This window comes from Macaca thibetana, chromosome 16 (genome assembly GCF_024542745.1).
Source record: "Macaca thibetana thibetana isolate TM-01 chromosome 16, ASM2454274v1, whole genome shotgun sequence".
NCBI classification, from domain to species: domain Eukaryota; kingdom Metazoa; phylum Chordata; class Mammalia; order Primates; family Cercopithecidae; genus Macaca; species Macaca thibetana.
The window spans coordinates 33,456,982-33,475,953 of record NC_065593.1 but is presented as its reverse complement, the minus strand read 5'-3'; the positions used below and the strand labels follow the sequence as shown (position 1 = coordinate 33,475,953).

Here is an 18,972-nt window from a genome sequence, read left to right as displayed (position 1 = left end):
ACGGGGTTCCACTATGTTGCCCAGGCTGGTCTTGAGTTCCTGGGCTCAAGCAATCTGCCCACCTCAGCCTCCCAAAGTGTTGGGATTAGAGGTGTGAGCCACCATACCCCATACGCAGCCTAAGGAAACTTTTCTTAAGGAAATACACATGTCAAAAAGGCAAAAACCAATACATTGTTATAACATCTCTATTTTATAGGTAAGGATACCGTGGTGCAAATAGTTTTACTCAAGGTCACAAAGGTAGTAAGTGGAGAAGCTGGAATTCGAACATAGGCGGTACAACTATAGGGCACATACTCTCAATCACTTAAGAGTTCTTACAGAATTCATATTCCAAAGTAGTATGGAGATGTAAAGCCTTCGGGGAAGCAATTTGAAAATACTTATTGGCAACCATCAAAAGGTGTACATTGTTTAAGCAAATAATTCAGTTTTGAGAATTTTTTTTCTAAAGAAATAGTCCAAATGAAAAAAAAGGCTACACTGCTTTCACTTTAGCCCTTATTTAAAGGGCTTATTTAAACAGTAATACTATTTAGTATTAAATAGTACACACTTCCCCCATATCCACAGACTGTATGGAATATCAACTAGCTGGACAAAAACTAATAGCTTCTCCTCAAAGCTCTTAACGGATAGGTTAGGAAGCCTATTATGGTAGAAAAGGCCAAGTGCAAGACTTTGGAGCACCCCAACAATGAGACTCTACTCCAAAATAGTAATTTAAAAGCATTATTGCATCCTTCAAAGAATAACAAAGATTCCTGCCACCAGTAAAACATGAAAGAAGAAGGGGTGGTAAATCCTATCTATTCCTATTATATAGTCTGACCACTGCAAAAGTCTGATAGCTGTTGGAAAATGACAGTGAATTATCATAACCAAATGGTGACTCCAAATGCTGCTATTTCTGATTTATTCTCTTCACTGAAAAAAACAGACTGTTATCTGGTACACATGGAGCAGCAGGACCCTGATGAAACTGCTACCTAGATTCCTAAAAGTACCCAGGTTTCTGATCTTCTTATATCTTCAGCTTTACCTTTCCTTTTTTGCAAGAATAATTCTATTTTCTTTTTCTTTAAGCAATAGTGTGTAAACCACTAAATCACATCAATTTTAAATATTTTAGTATTTAATTCCTACACACAAGGAGATTCTCCTACATAACTACAATCCCATCAAAATCAGAAAGTTAACAATGATACCATACCGCCTGCATACAGGTTTGCAGCCTAGGAGCAATCTAGGTGTGCAGTAGACTATACGATATCTAGGTTTGTGTCAGTACACTCTGATATTCACACACCAACACGAAATCACCTAAGATACATTTCTCAGAACATATCCCTGTTGTTAAGCAACATATGACTGTATATAAAATTACAGAAAAAATAATGTACAGGACAGAAAGTGGCTCAGTGGTTACCTAGAAATGGAGATTGGAGAATATGGGATAATTACAAATGGTCACAAGGAAACTTTTGGGCATGATAGATGTTTATTGCTTTGACTGTGATCATGGTTTGACATGCACATATGTCAAAAATTATCAAAGAGTATACTTTAAATGTGTACCATTTATTGTATGTCAATTATACCTCTATAAATCTGTTTTTTTGTTGTTTTGTTTTGGTTTTTTTGAGACAGAGTCTTGCTTAGTCGCCGGGCTGGAGTGCAGTGGCACGATCTCGGCTCACTGCAAGCTCTGCCTCCCCAGTTCATGCCATTCTCCTGCCTCAGCCTCCCAAGTAGCCGGGACTAAAGGCGCCCGCCACTACGCCCGGCTAATTTTTTTTTGTATTTTTAGTAGAGACGGGGTTTCACCATGTTGGCCAGGATGGTCTCGATCTCCTGACCTCGTGATCTACCCGTCTCGGCCTCCCAAAGTGCTGGGATTACAGGCATGAGCCACTGCGTCTGACCTGTTTTTTTTTTAAATAGCCACATGTAACCACTGACTACATGTGTACTGCAGTCATTTGGACAGCACATATGTAAAGGACAAAAACAAAAATGATAGGAGGACTTAATTGTGAAAGCAGAGCTGTATACCTCTTAGAAGAGAACACAATAGCATCTTTAAAAACATGAGATATTAAGAAAATGATTAATAAAATTACATAAGTTTAAGATCTTCTGTTCATTAATAAACATCACGAAGTGAAGAGACACACTAAAAACTGGAAGATACCTGCTACGTCTGTAACGAAGAATTAGTATCCAAAATACATAAACAATTAAGGGCCAGGCGCGGTAGCTCACGCCTATAATCCCAGCATTTTGGGAGGCCGAGGCAGTTGGATCACTTGAGGCCAGGAGTTCGAGACCAACCTGGCCAACATGGTGAAACCCCATTTCTACAAAAAACACAAAAATTAGTCAGGCATTGTAGCACATGCCTGTAATCCCAACTACTCAAGTGGCTGAGGCAGGAGGATCACTTGAAACTGGGAGGCAGAGCCAAGATCGCCACTGCACTCCAGCCTGGGTGACAGAGCAAGATCCTGTCTCAAAAAAAAAAAAAAAAAAAAAAACTCAAAAAACAAAACAAAAAACCCCCACAAAATACATAAAGAAATTTTCTACAAATCAGCAAGAAAACAATTCAATGTTAACATGGGCAAAAAAATTAAAAAGTATTTCATAAAAAGAAAACATGGCCAGGCATGGTGGCTTACACCTGTAATGTCAGCACTTTAGGAGGCCGAGGTGTGCAGATCACTTGAGGTCAGGAGTTCGAGACTAGCCTGGCCAACATGGTGAAACCCTGACTCTACTAAAAATAGAAAAATTAGCTGGGGTGGCAGTGCATGCCTGTAATCCCAGCTACTTGGGAGGCTGAGGCAGGAGGATCACATGAACCTGGGAGGCAGAGGTTGCAGTGAGCTGAGATCGAGGCACTGCACTCCAGCCTGGGCAACAGGGAAACAGAGTGAGACTCTTTCTCAAAAAATAAAAAGGTGCTCAATCTTATGAATAATCAAAGAAATGATAATCAAAACCACAATAAGATACAATTTCACCACCATAAAATGCAGACCACTTCAAGTATCGGCAAGAAGGTGAAAGAATGATACTTTCCTACACTTCTTCAGGGGAATAAACAGGTATAAACACTTTGGAAGGCAATTTGGCAATATCTAGTGAGGTCCAAGATATACATACCCCATGACCCAGCAATTGTTCCCCTAGTACACTAGAGCAGGGTCAGCAAACCTTTTCTATAAAAGACCAGAGAAATATTTTTGGCTTTGCAAAACATATGGTATCTGTCACAACTATTCAACTCTGCTGTTGAAGTGTGAAAGCAGTTAGACATTGTATAAACAAATGATCTTGGCAGTGCTCCAATAAAAAAAAATTTATCTACCAAAATTGGTGGTAGCGTCGTGGCCTGTAGGCTTTAGTTTGCCAAACTTGGACTCTCAGAGAACCCCTCAGATATTTGAACAACAACCAAAGACATGTACAGAAATATTCCAAACCTCATTGTTTTTAATTATAAATAGTTGTAAAACTAAATATCCTTCAAGGATACAATGGATGAGCACAATATTGGTATATTTATACTATCCATAAGTGAAAATGAACGAACTAGAGCTACGTGTGTCAACATGAAGAAATCACATACAATACTGAACCAAAAAAGAAAGACCCAGAAGAATAGAGTTGTACCTCCTTATCCCAGGGGCATATGTTCCAAAACCCACAAAGGATACCTGAAACTTTGGATAGTACCAAACCCTATATATACTATGTTTTTTCCTATACATACATACATATATATCTTTTTTTTTTTTTTTTTTTTTTTGAGACGGAGTCTCACCCTGTTGCCAGGCTGGAGTGCAGTGGTGCGATCTCAGCTCACTGCAATCTCTACCTCCTGGGTTCAAGCAATTCCCCTGCCTCAGCCTCCAGAGTAGCTGGGACTACAGGCGCGCACCACCATGCCCAGCTAGTTTTTTGTATTTTAGTACAGACAGTATTTTACCATGTTGGCCAGAATGGTCTTGATCTCCTGACCTCATGATCCACCCACCTCTGCCTCCCAAAGTGCTGGGATTACAGGCGTGAGCTACTGTGCCCGGCTCCTATACATACATATCTATGATAAAATGCAATTTATAAATTAGGCAAAGTAAGAGGTTAACAACATTAATAAAATAAAACAAGTATAACAATGTGCCAGCATTACTACTCTTGCTCTTTGGGTCCATTATTAAGTAAAATAAGGGTCACTTGAACATAAACACTGCAATACCATAAGAGTTGATCTGATAACCAACACCCAAGATGGCTACTAAGTGACTAACAAGCTACTAACAGGTAGGCAGCATATACAGCATAGATACGCTGGACGAAGAAATGATTAACATCCAGGGTTGACACAGTGGGATGGCACAAGATTTCATCATGCTACTCCCAACAGCACACAAGTTAAACTTATGAATTGTTTATTTCTAGAATTTTATATTTAATATTTCAACACTGAACAAGGATAACAAACTGCAGAAAGTGAAACCACATAAGGGGTGATGATACTGTACATATAGTAAGATGTCATATATAAGTTATAAAAACCATGCAGGCTGGGCACGGTGGCTCACACCTGTATCCTGTAATCCCAGAACTCTGGGAGGCCAAGGCGGGTGGATCACAAGGTCAGGGGTTCGAGACCAGCCTGGCCAATACAGTGAAACCCCGTCTCTATTAAATATACAAAAAATTAGCTGGGCGTGGTGGTGCGCGCCTGTAATCCAGCTACTGGGGAGGCTGAGGTAGGAGAATCACTTGAATCCAGGAGGCAGAGGTTGCGGTGAGCTGAGATCACGCCATTGCACTCCAGCCTGGCAGACAGAGCAAGACTCTGTCTTAAAAAACAAACAAACAAAATACAAAATGTACTGTATATTGGTTAAAGATATACATAATAAAATTATAAAGAAAATAGTGAGGATGATAAACACTGAATATAGAAGCAGTTGCCCCTCATGGAGACTGAAAAAGATGTAATACAAAACAGAGAGAAGGGGCTTTAACTATATTGGTAATGTTTTATTATTTTATTTATTTATTTATTTATTTATTTAAGACAGAATCTCGCTCTGTTGCCAGGCTGGAGTGCAGTGGCGCGATCTCAGCTCACTGCAACCTCTGCCTCCCAGGTTTAAGCAATTCTCCTGCTTCAGCCTCCCAAGTAGCTGGGACTACAGGCGTGTGCCACCACATCCAGCTAATTTTTTGTATTTTTAGTAGAGACTGGGTTTCATCATGTTCTTGACCTCATGATCCGCCTGCCTCAGCCTCCCAAAGTGTTGGGATTACAGCAGTGAGCCACCATGCCCGGCCTGGTAATGTTTTATTTTTTAAGCTGAGTTATGGATGGGTGTTTATTATATCATTTTACACCTTTTTGAATATTTCATAATATAAAGATTCAAAGAAATCTAGTTTTACCTGCATAATATAGAAACTAATTAGAATTTAAATTGCTTCTTTTTTCTCTAAGTGATATCAATTCTGGAGACTACCTAATACGGATCAAAAGTAATGACTGATGAAAAAATAAATTTGAACTTGAAAGTTAATATGGCACACAACTCTTTCAGAACGTGTAATTTATGAGAAGGCGAAGATCCTTAACAGTGAAAAAATGGGAACAACCAACCTAAAACAAGATAAACGTTTAAAATTCTATGGTTTAAGAGGTTTCTCCAAATTCAATTATTTCTCTCTCTCCACTTTGGTTTCTTTCCATTTTAAATTAAAGTAATGCCAAATCTAGAACCAACAATTTAGGTTAAGACTAACTTCTTCATGATTCCCTGGGTCATACTCTTTTAAAATGAATGCTCTAAATCTTCAGTCCAAGTTAACAAATGAAACTTTTGTATTTCATCTTCCTTTACAAATACTGTGGCTAATTCCCTGTAATCACACCAGAGATCACACTTCTCTTATTTCAACAGAATGTCATCTTTCTATTGACTCTCTGGGTAAGACTACGATACACAGCTAAAAACTGCACTTCGTTCACCATCTTCATTAAACTATCAAAAGAAGGGACAAGGAAAACATTATTTCCAATAAGTAAACCTAAAAAAGCCTATACAAACTTTAAAACTTATTTCTCCCAGGCACGGTGGCTCACACCTGTAATCCCAGCCTCTTGGGAGGCTGAGGGGAGTGGATCACCTGAGGTCGGGAGTTCAAGACCAGCCTGACCAACATGGAGAAACCCCGTCTCTACTAAAAATACAAAATTAGCCGAGTGTGGTGGCGCATGCATGTAATCCCAGTTACTCAGGAGGCTGAAACAGAAGAATCACTTGAACCCGGGAGGCGGAGGTTACAGTGAGCCGAGATCGCACCATTGCACTCCGGCCTGGGCAACAAGAGCGAAACTCCATCTCAAAAACAAAACAAAACAAAAAAACTTATTTCTACTTTTTTCTTGAGACAGAGTCTCGCTCTGTCACCCAGGCTAGAGTGCAGTGGTGCGATCTCAGCTCACTGCCAACTCCACCTCCCAGGTTCACACCATTCTCCTGCCTCGGCCTCCCGAGTAGCTGGGACTACAGGCACCCACCACCATGCCTGGCTAATTTTTTGTATTTTTAGTAGAGACGGGATTTCACCGGGTTAGCCAGGATGGTCTCGATCTCCTGACCTCGTGATCCGCCCACCTCGGCCTCCCAAGGGGCTTGGGATTACAGGCGTGAGCCACCGTGACCGGCCAAAAAAACTTATTTCTTAGAAGGCAAGCATAATAAAAGGGCAGTAAACATATATATGTGAATAAACATAAATTAGGCATAACCTAAAACTTATGATCATGAATAAAGATAAAAGAAAAATAATGACTTTTTAATAAAGAATATATTCAGGCCTGGATGTGGTGGCTTATGCCTGTAATAACAGCATTTTGGGGCCGGGCGCGGTGGCTCAAGCCTATAATCCCAGCACTTTGGGAGGCCGAGACGGGTGGATCATGAGGTCAGGAGATGGAGACCATCCTGGCTAACACGGTGAAACCCCGTCTCTACTAAAAAATACAAAACACTAGCCGGGCGAGGTGGCGGGCGCCTGTAGTCCTAGCTACTCGGGAGGCTGAGGCAGGAGAATGGCATGAACCCGGGAGGCAGAGCTTGCAGTGAGCTGAGATCCGGCCACTGCACTCCAGCCTGGGCGACAGAGCAAGACTCCATCTCAAAACATAAATAAATAAATAAAAATAACAGCATTTTGGGAGGCCAAGCTGGGAAGACTTCTTGAACCCAGGGTAAGGAACCAGCCTGGGCAATACAGCAAGACCCTGTCTCTATTAAAAAAAAAAAAAATTAGCTGGGCACATGCCTGTAGTCTCAGCTACTTCAGAGGCAGGAGGATTCCTCAAGTCAAGGAAGTCAAGGCTGCAGGGACCTTTGATCATGCCATTACACTCCAGCCTGGGCAACAGAGCAAGACCCTATCACCAAAAAAAAAATAATTATTATATATATATATTCATATTCTTTCATTCCATACTGTATTTACCAAATCGCTACCTTAAGACAAAAATAAGCCATTTTTAAAATTTGAAAGACAGAGAGGTCAAGCTTAACACTAATCAAATAATTCAAGAAGGGCTCAGTAACATAGAAAAGGTATAATTTTAAAATGTAAGATAGTCTACATTCATTAGAATGCTTTTTTTTTTAATGGAAAAGTTAACAAGTATTAGAATATGGGGAAATCGGAACCTTTATACATTGCTGGTAGGAATGTAAAATGGTACAGCTGCTATGTAAACAGTTTGGCAAGTCCTTAAAATGTTAAACATAGGGGCTGGGCAGGGTGGCTCACGCCTGTAATCCCAGCACTTTGGGAGGCTGAGGTGGGTGGACCATGAGGTCAGTAGATCGAGACCATCCTAACTAACATGGGGAAACCCCGTATCTACTAAAAAAAAATACAAAAAATTAGCCGGGTGTGGTGGCAGGTGCCTGAGGTCCCAGCTACTAGGGAGGCTGAGGCAGGAGAATGGCGTGAACCTGGGAGGCAGAGCTTGCAGTGAGCCGAGATTGTGCCATTGCACTTCAGCCTGGGCAACAAAGCGAGACTCCGTCTCAAAAAAAAAAAAAAAAAAGTTAAACATAGAATTACCATATGATCCAGCAATTCCACTTATAGGTTCATAAACAAAAGAACTGAAAAACTGGGATGCAAACAAATGCTTATACACCAATGTTCACAGCAGCACTAGTCACAATAGCCAAAAAGTGGAAACAACCCAAATGTCCATCAACAGAAAACTGGATAAACAAAATGTGGCATGCACACATCTATATGATGGCATATTATTCAGCCCTAAAAAGGAAAGAAATTGACTCATGGTACAACATGGCTGAGCTCTAAAGATACTCTAAGTAAAATAAGTCAGACACAAAAGAACACTTTTCTACTTAAATGGAGTATTGGAATAGTCAAATTCATAGCAGTACAAAGTAGAATGGGGAGTTTACCAGAGCTGGGAAAGGGTTCACAATGAGGTATTATTTAATGGGCACAGAGTTTCTATTTGGGCTGATGAAGAAGTTTGAAAATTAATAGTGGTGATGGTAGTACAACATTATGAATACACTTAATGCCACTAAATTATATATCTAAAAATGGCTAAAATGGTATAAATTTTATTTATGTATTTATTTTTGAGACAGAGTCTCGCTTCTTCTCCCAGGCTGGAGTGCAATGGCATGATTTCACCTCACTGCAACCTCTGCCTTCTGGGTTCAAATGATTCTCCCACCTCAGCCTCCCCGGTAGCTGGGATTACAGGCACACGCCACCACGTGCGGCTAATTTTTTTGTATTTTTAATAGAGACGGGGTTTCACCATGTTGGCCAGGCTGGTCTCAAACTTCTGACCTCGGGTGATCAGCCCACCTTGGCCTCCCAAAGTGCTGGGATTACAGGCGTGAGCCACCACGCCCAACTTGGTATAAATTTTATGTTATCTGTATTTTAGCACAATTTTTTAAAGGGAGAAATTTTAATTTAAAAAAAGAAGAAAGTCCATTTGTTTGTTTACACTCAACAGAAATTCAACTAAACTCAACTAGTTGTTGAGCAGTTACTTTGGGCAAGGTATTATGTGGTCAATCCTAAAACGATTAAAGATGAGTAAGGCAGTATCTCTGGCCCCAAAGACCTCAAGATTTAGCTGATAGGCAGATACTATAGCAGACTAGAATCTCCCAGTGGTCTGTGTAATCTTTATAGGGATTGTATAAGGCCAAAACTATTTTCACAATAATTATAAGAGATTATTTGCCCTTTTCACTGTGCTGACACTTGTACTGATGGTAGAAAGTAATGGCTGGTAAACTGCTGGTGCCTTGGCAGAAGTCAAGACAGTGGCACCAAACTGAGCTATTAGTCACTGCATTCTTCACAGCTACCTATTTACAGTCCAAAAAAAGCAAGCTAATTTCACTTAAGAATATTCCTGGCCAGGGGTGGTGGCTCGCGCCTGTGGGAGGCCGAGGCAGATGGATGACTTGAGGTCAAGAGTTTGAGACCAGCCTAGCCAACATGGTGAAACCCCGTCTTTACTAAAAAAAAAAAAAAAAAAAAACACAAAAATTAGCCGGGTATGATGGCACACGCCTGTAAGTCCCAGCTACTTGGAGGCTGAGGCACGAGAATCGCTTGAACCTGAGAGGCAGGGGTTGCAGTGAGCTGAAATTGTGCCACAGCACTCCTGCCTGGGTGACATAGTGAGACTGTCTCAAAAAAACAAAAATTAAAATTAAAAAAAGAATATCCTTGATGACACAACAAAAATTAATTTTATTAATTCTCAACCCATGAATATCTACTTTTTTTTCTGTTGCCCAGGCTGAGTGCACAGGCTCCATCATGGTTCACTGTAACCCAACTTCCCAGGCTCAGGCGATCCTTCCATCTCTGCCTCCTGAGTAGCAGAGACTACAGGCACATGCTACCATGCTAGGCTCATTTTTTATTTTTATAGCAACAGTATCTTGCCATGTACATCTTTTTAATATTCTACATGACAAAAAGGAGACTATATAAAAACAGGCTTTTGTTACATACTACAGGAAAAGCACCTGTGATTGATTGTCTGAGTCATGTAATGAACAAGCCATGTTCATGTCTGAGTCATGTAATGAACACTATTCATCAACCATCATCTTTACTTGAGAGACTGTGTTAATAAGACTTGGGCATTTGGTGTACATCTTCAACATGAACAAAGTGAGTTTTTCACTTCAAGAAAAACTGACAGTATTTGTTGTCAATGATACATTTCTAATTGTTGCTTGAAAAATACATTTTGGAAAATGTGTATCCACAACAGTGAACTAGATAGCTTCCCAATATTTAAAGACTTTTCTGATGAGATCAGTGATATTAACAAACATGATTTTCTTTGATATTGTATAATGAAATGTGTTACTATTCAGAGGATGTTCTTAACTGAGTGAACCATTACTTTCCAAATAGCTAATGCACTATGTCACAAAAATCACACATGGATGAGATTTATTCAAAGTACAAAACAGACCAATGAATCTTAATGTATTAAGTATGAAATTCATTACTAAGGTTTCAAATTCCAATTCAACTAACTTTAAGAAACTACTTTTCTTCCACCTTTCTCTGGGGGGAAAAAAAAGCTACCATTTTAGTGCAGAATATCCACAATTATCTGAAAAGACTAATACAGTATTACTCCTTTTTCCTACTACATATGTGTGTGGGGCTGCTTTTTCTTTAGACACTTCAACCAAACAGCACAAGAGATTGAGTGCAGAAGTGGATATAATTCAGCTTTTTTTTTTTTTTTTTTTTTTTTTTGAGACAGTGTCTCACTCCGTTACCCAGGCTGGAGTGCAGTGGCGCGATCCCAGCTCAAAGTAACCTCCATCTCCCGGGTTCAAGCAATTCTCTCTGCCTCAGGGTTCCGAGTAACTAAGATCACAGGGATGCACCACCACACCTGGCTAATTTCTGTATTTTTAGTAGAGACAGGGTTTCACCATGTTGGCCAGGCTGGTCTCAAACTTCTGACCTCAGGTGACTTGCCTGCCTTGGTGTCCCAAAGTGCTGGGATTACAAGCGTGAGCCACCTCGCCCAGACATTCAGCTGTCTTCTATTAAGCTAGACATTAAAAGAGGTTTGCAAAAATGTAAAACAATCCCACTCCTCCCACCACTATTTCCTATTTGGGGAAAAAAAGTGGTATTTCTTTAAAACATATAAAAATATGTTTGTTTTTAAAGAAATATTTTTAAATTGTCTAAGTTTAAATTTCTCATGTAGTAAATACTGGAAGATGTAGCCCACATAAACAAAAACTCTTTAGAGTACTCAATAAGAGTATAAAGGGTTCTGAGAGCAAAAAGTTTGGGAACTACTACTACAATCCAATGAGCACTACAAAGTAGAAAAAACGGTGCTCAATTCCAAAAGAAAGAAGTCTTCACAGAAGAAAACATACTGACTGGGAATTTACATGATGGATATATTTTTGTTCGAGTTTCCCTTGTTGGGGGGTCGGGGTGAGAGAGGCACAATCCAAGAAAATGGAAATGGAATATTTTGATGTGCCCTGAAAAAGGATGAGTAGAGACTAATGTAATGGAAATTCGTGTAACAGATATAATTTACTAGAGAGGCTGAATCTGCACAGGAAAGGGGTTGGCCTGCAGATTACAAACTACAGTTTATTTTCTAGAAAATGTGGAGCCATCCAAGAATTTGTACTGAAAAAAAAAATTTAAACCTTCATTTCCTTTGTCAAGACTCCCAAAATAATTAGCATACTTTTTTTTTTCTTCAAGTTTTGAGGACGAAGTCTGAGGTCTAGCTGTGTTACAAAACAAACTTTAACATTTTTCTGGAGTGTAAGGCTCTAAACTTTATGCATCATAAGAGTGAAAGCTTAATTCGAAAAGTCTGTGTATGTAAAACTAAACCATACATATTTACATTTAACAGCATGGTCCCTGCTTTATTAAAAAATGCTGCTGAAGGTCCGGCAGGGTGGCTCACGCCTGTAATTCCAGCACTTTCGGAGACCGAGGAGTGAGGATCGCTTGAGCCCAGGATCGCTTGTTGCCCAGCCTGGGCAACAAAGTGAGACCGCCCACACCAATTCCCCGCCCCCGCCCGTCTCTTAAAAAAAAAAAAATTAAATACTAATGTAACGGAGTTTATATCTTAAAGACTTTTTATCCTTAAAGTTCAAACATGGCAAATTCATGTTACTCCAAGTACACTGCAAAAAAAACAGAACTCTAAATAGTTCTTTGTGTCTAGTCTTCCTCTCTTGTGCTGCTGTCGACTTCTCGTTGCCCTGCTGTCAATGATACGACATATTCCTACAATACCTACAGCGCTTTCAGTTCTACGGTGCCTACACAAAAACAAAATACATTCATAAAGTGGGGCCCCTGGGATGGATGGGAAACGCCTCCAACAAGCCTAGTGGTTGGTCTTTGAGTCAATCAACTAATTCTTGGCAGAAAGCCAAGCAAATGGAAAACAGACTTTGTAACCGGCTAAATCTACAACTCTATGACAATACCTTTCTTAAAATGTTCTGTATTTGCTAAATCTAACTCTTTTCTCTATGTCTCTATCCCTCTGCTGAAAATAAAGCAACTTTATTATGCTGCCATAAACAAGGTTTTTTCCCCCACCACTGGAGAGTATTGTCTTCTTTGCTCTAACAAAGATGCATGCCATTTATTCACTGCAACAGATAAGCAATTATAATCCTGTAAGATTATTCTGTATATGTCGGGCACAGAAATCCTGCCTGCTTTACAAACATTTAAAACTTAGATGAAACTACAGCTCCACCGAAATTTTTAGACATTTAAGACCTTTATTTCCTTCTAGCACACAGTAATTCCTTGCCTTTTCCTATTTTGATGGGCATTTACAATTTGTAAGTACTATTTAAACTAGGCACTGTTGAAAACTACCTGAAAGCAATCAGCTAAGGCAATCTGCAAAAAGAAAGCCCAAGCACAATTTAAGGCACACCCTTAACACGGGGCCAGTTTAAGAGGTAACAACACGTTCCGCGTTTTTATTTTTCATAAGCAGTACACGTTTATAATCCTAAAAACATCTCACCATCATTACAACGGAATTCCTTCCAAAACTTTAAGATGCCGGATGGTTACATTTCAGCCCTTCTAAACTAGCTTACGCTTTACTCCAGCAACCAACCCCAGCAATCCCGGGTCAATCTGGAGAACTGACACCACCGGTAGGCGGCAACCGAGAGGGACAAGACTTTCAGGAGCAGAATTATGACAGATTCTCCAAGGAAACACTACAATTTTTCCTTCGCCTGGCCCAGGTGCAACACCGATTTATCTTTTGGCCAAAATCTGGCGCCAGGTTTCAAACACGTTTTCATTGGTTGCCACCACAGTGAAGCAGGGAAGGGAGAGGGCTGCTTCCCATTGATCCTTGGAGGATGGAAATAAAGCAAGAAGAGGTTGCAGGGAGACAGCAATCCTATCTTCCCCAAGGCCACTTGGTTTGCCCGGACCTCCACCCAGCAAAGCGCTATTCCACCGTTTGGTAACTTCCATCAATGTACACTTTGGTTGCGCTCTGGGTGCCGGGGGCCCACGCGGGGCTAGTGCCATAAAAGCCCTGAACTGCCTGGAAAAGGGGCGGGCGCCAAACAAGCCAGGGAACGTACCCAGTTTCTTCCACATGGCGAGGTGACAAGCGAGAAAGCCTTTGCGGATGGCAGCGCAAACCTTAGCCGGCTCGGATGAGGTGAAACCCTTCTGCTTCTTGATAAAACCCCACAAGTGCTCCCGGGCAAACTGTGCCGCCTCCCGCCCGCCGTGCCCGTCGCACACGGCGAAAAAGGCCACGGAGGAACGGCGGCGGCAGCAGCGGCTGGGTGCAGGCGAGGCCCCGGCGTCCGGGGGAGGGTCGCGAGCCTCTCGGGCTGCCACCGCTGGGCCTTTCCCCGAGACTTCGCCGCCGGCAGGGGCGGGCGGCGACGGCCGCAGAGACAACGGCTGAGACAGCGACCGCCGCGGCGAGGGCTTTTCTTCAGCCGTCGGTTCAGGCTCCACAACGATCTGAGTAACGTCCTCCATGTACTTCCTCCCGCCCTGGTCGGAGAAGACGCTCACTCCCAGCGAGTACAGCCCCGCCATGGCCGGCTGGCCGGGATCCCGCCGGTCCCACGCAGCCCGCCGAATCCGGCGGCGGGAGACACACTAGGCGCTCGCCGGCCAACTATTGTTTATCTTCGACGACGCCGAGAGGGGGGAGGGGGCGGTCCCGGAGAGGGGGGGCGCGCGATGTCTGGACTTGTCCGCGAGAGCTGGGCCGGAGCGCCGGAGAGAGCGAAGCCAAGCAGTTGCGCCTGCGCACTGTGCTTCCCCCGCCCGCCCGCGCCCACCACACAAATCGGGCGTTCTCCCCCGCTGACGTCACCCGGCTCTCTGAGCCCGACCAATCCGGAGTCGAGTGGAGCGAGCCCGCCCTCCGTCCCCGCCTTCGCTCCCGCCCGCAACAGCCGCGCTCCCTCCTCCCGCTGCTGGCGCTGGGCCCGCGCACCTACCAATTTGCTTCACCCACGCCGCGGGCTTTTTCGCCCTCCGGGTTGTCGGCGGTTGCTGATCCTTTTCCGAGCGACTTGGTCTGTGTAGGCTTTTGGCTTATTCCAGGGTTCTTAATGCGGCCTGCTGGCTTTGGCGTCCCGCTGCTCCCTTTGCCGGGAAGGTGGTGTGGACTCGGGCCCCCAGCGAGTGGAGAATGAAAGGAGAAGAGTTCACCCTCCTCCTGAGCGAAATGGCGGGAAACCTCCCTTCCGAGGGGCGATTGTGAGCTGGCCGGAACAAGTGCGGCACCCTTAAACTGGATCTGGGTGGGACGTATCCGACTGGGAATGGAGGAGGGAGGCAGTCCAGTTCTGTTTTTAAAAAGCATTTGGGAAATTTCCACCGTCAGCTGCACAGTCTCGGTTCACGTAACTAGTTATTGTCAGAGACGAAAGAGGGCTGTATTCTAACAAATTCTTAGCAGATCTTTTCAGCTTTTGTTAAAGGTAGTGCTTGTTCCGACCAGCTCTGGATACAGCATTTTATTCCTGCGGTATCACTTCAAGTTATCACTTGAAAATAACTGACAAAACCTGCCAAGAGCCCTAGTGCTCTAACGGTTTGGTGATCGTCCCGTCTCTTCACCGAGTCGGTCACAATCCCAACGCTAAAACCTTTGCACTGATTTTCACGGAATTAAGCCGCAGAGCGAGGAATACACTAGTATTTGCTCAGCATACGTTTTGTAGTTGAATCACTTTAAAGTTCACTTTTCCCGTTTTTGGCCACTTCATCATCAATCTGTACTTTACAACCTTTGAGAACTTCAAATGGCCTGAAAACAGTATGGAAACGGGAATGGGGGGAATGTACATACAGTTGGCACAAGAAATACAAATAGAAAAGATCTTTATACCAATAAAAATATAAATAAGAAAAAGCAGCTCAAGAAAATGTAGAAAATCTGAATAGATCAACTAAATAAAAATAAATATAATCGAAGATATTCATTACCCCAAAAAGCACTAGACCAGATGGTTCCAGGGCATAGAAACGCTTGAAAAAGAAAAAAATCCCAGCTTGTTTGGAGAGGTGATCATAACCCTGTTAATAAAACCTAAGTGTTATGAACACTAAAAGGAAACCTACGGACCCTGTTTTGTAACGATGAATACAAAAATCCTAAATGAAATATTAGCATTGTAATAAATCCATATCACAAGACCTGCAACAAGAATGGTTTGTGTAGCTCTATATTATTCATCTTAACCGTTCACCACGTTTGACCCAAGAGATTACCAAAAGATAATTCCATCATGCTTTATAATCCTTTCCACTTCAATCACAACCAATGGGATCTGCGTCATCCCTTTATTGCTCTGGTATCTCCATGCTACTCTACTTCAGCCACTCTGATTCCATATCCCACTCTTCACCAAACATCCTAACCATTTCACTTCACACTTTGGATTTCAACATCTGCCATCAGCCACTTCCCCTTTATTCTTAGCCTCTTCTGTAAGTGTTCCCATTAACTTCCCATTCCAACTGAAACCCGGTTTATCACTTAGCAAAACTACCTCCCTTGCAACTTTTCAAGTACAGGAGGTTATTTTTCCTCTCACAGGTATTCTTATCTGTGGCCTACTCCTCATATTACCTCCAAACCACTTCTCTTCCATCCTCCCTCAGAAACTCAAGTTCTTTTAAAATTTATGCAGACTGCTACTACTGTGAGATGCTGTCAGCAACTGATCCCTGGTGTCTCCCCGTCATTTTTCATAGCCCACTGTCTTCGTTTCTTCCACTATTCATGTCACTTCTCATCCACTTTATTTTTCAAGATACTATCCATATCTTCCATACTGTCTCCTTTTCAAGAGCTTTACTGCTCCAACAGTTATCCTCCTTGCTTGTGCCTTGTCAATCTCTCCTTTCTCTTTCTAAATCTTAAAGACAGGGACTTGCTATGATGCCCAGGCTGGGGTACAGTGATTATTCACAGGCACAATTATAGCTCACTGCAGCCTCAAACTCCTGACCTCAAGTGATCCTCTAACTTTAGCCCCCAAGTAGCTGAGATTAAGCATGTGTCACCACACCCAGACAATTTCTCCTCTTCTGGGTCATTTCCATTTGTGTAGAAATATGTTCTGTTTTCTTTCTTTTTTTGAGACAGAGTCTCCCTCCATCACCCAGGCTGGAGTGCAGTGACGTTATCTCGGCTCACTAGCAACCTCTGTCTCCTGGGATCAAGGAAATCTCGTGCCTCGGCCGCCCTAGTAGCTGGGACTACAGGTGTGAGCCACCATATCTGGCCACTATTACCTCTTACCTGGACCACTACACTCGCCTCCTCACAAATCTTTCTTTCACTCTTGGCCTTCTGCAATTCTTTTTCCTCTAGCTACTATAGCGATCTTTCAAAAACCATAAATCAGATCAAGTCATTCTTTTACTCAATACACTCATGGCTTCCATCACATTTAAAATAATATGGGCCAGGCGCAGTGGCTAACACCTGTAATTCCAGCACTTTGGGAGGCCAAGGCGGGCAGATCACTTAAGGCCAGGAGTTGGAGACCAGCCTGGCCAAGATGGTGAAACCCTGTCTCTACTAAAAATACAAAAATTAGCCAGGCATGGTGGCGTGCACTTGTAGTTCCAGCTGCTCAGGGGAGAGGCTGAGGCAGGAGAATCACCTGAACCTGGGAGGCAGAGGCTGCAGTGAGCTCAGGTCACACCACTGCCCTGAAGCCTGGACAACAGAGACTTTGTCTCAAAAAAAATAAAATAATATGCAAACTCCTTATGAAGGCCTGAATCATCTGTTTGGCCCCTAAATGTTTGTCTAACATCTTTTCATAACACTTTCCCCTTCGCCACTAACTGCTAGCTCACTGGCCTTTTTTCTATTCCTTGAACAGAAAATATCAAACTATTAGGAGACTTAGTGATTTTTTTTTTTCTTTTTTTTTTTTTTTTTTTTTTTTTTGACGCGGAGTCTTGCTCTGTGCCCAAGGCTGGAGTGCAGTGGCGCGATCTCGGCTCACTGCAAGCTCCGCTCCCCCGGGTTCACGCCATTCTCCTGCCTCAGCCTCCCGAGTAGCTGGGACTACAGGCGCCCGCCACCTCGCCCGGCTAATTTTCTTGTATTTTTAGTAGAGACGGGGTTTCACCGTGTTAGCCAGGATGGTCTCGATCTCCTGACCTCGTGATCCGCCCGTCTCAGCCTCCCAAAGTGCTGGGATTACAGGCTTGAGCCACCGCGCCCGGCCGATTTTTTTTTTTTCATTAGCAGTTCCCTCTCCTTGAAATGCCATCCCCTCTCCCAGCGGCTTTACAAAGCTGGATTCTTCTTGCTACTCAGATCTCAGTTGAAATATTGAGGCCGGGCGTGGTGGCTCATGCCTGTAATCCCAGCACTCTGGGAGGCCGAGGCAGGCGGATCACGAGGTCAGGAGATTGAGACCATCCTGGCTAACACAGTGAAACCCCGTCTCTACTAAAAAATACAAAAAATTAGCTGGGCGTGGTGGCGGGCGCCTGTAGTCCCAGCTAATCGGGAGGCTGAGGCAGGAGAATGGCGTGAACCCAGGAGGCGGAGGTTGCAGTGAGCCAAGATCGTGCCACTGCACTCTAGCCTGGGTGACAGAGTGAGACTCCGCCTCAAAAAAAAAAAAAAAAAAAGAAAGAAAGAAATATTGAGGGACTTTCTTAACTACCCAATCTAACGTAGCCACCCAATATCTCTCTTTCACATAACCCTATTTTAATTATCTGCAGAGGACTACTCACTAGCTGATCTTTTTCATTTGTCCCAATTAGACTACAGTCTCCATGAGAAGAGGGAACTTGTCTTGTTCATTGCTGTACACTCTGAGCCTCGGACAAAGAGTTGTTGAGTGAGTTAATTAATTAATTTACTTAGCAAGAAATGTATAAAATTAATATGAGGAAAACCAGGAAAATTTGCTAAAGAAAAAAAGTCCTAAATAACATAAAAAGATACCATGTTTCTAGATGAGAAAACAATTGGTCTCAAATTAATCTACAAATTTATTATAACTTTAATCAAAATTCCAACTGGATTCTTTTTTTGTAACTTGACAAGTTGATTCCAACATTTATCTGGAAGAGAAAATGGATAAGAATAGCCAAGACATTGTTGAAAAAGAAGGTGATTAGTTGTTCTACAGATATTAGAATATTCTTTTTTATTGTTATGAATTTTTTTTTTTTTTTTTGAAGACACACTCCAGCTCTGTTACCCAGGCTGGAGTGCAGTGGCACGATTTGAGCTCCCTGCAACCTCTGCCTCCTGGGTTAAAGCAGTTCTCATGCTTCAGCCTGCCTAGTAGCTGGGATTAC

The 18,972-nt window shown here is 42.5% G+C and overlaps 1 protein-coding gene across 1 annotated transcript in view; it reads right to left on the bottom strand.

Annotated features, from left to right (window-relative positions):
• The window catches only part of PPM1D (protein phosphatase, Mg2+/Mn2+ dependent 1D), a 69,537-nt gene extending 55,093 nt beyond the window's left edge, over positions 1-14,444 (bottom strand). Inside the window, exon 1 of the mRNA XM_050764601.1 lies at positions 13,740-14,444. Within this exon, the coding sequence (XP_050620558.1) occupies positions 13,740-14,211 (472 nt within the window). The 5' untranslated portion in view covers positions 14,212-14,444. The remainder of the gene's footprint in view (positions 1-13,739) is intronic.
• Positions 14,445-18,972: the final 4,528 nt, after the last annotated feature.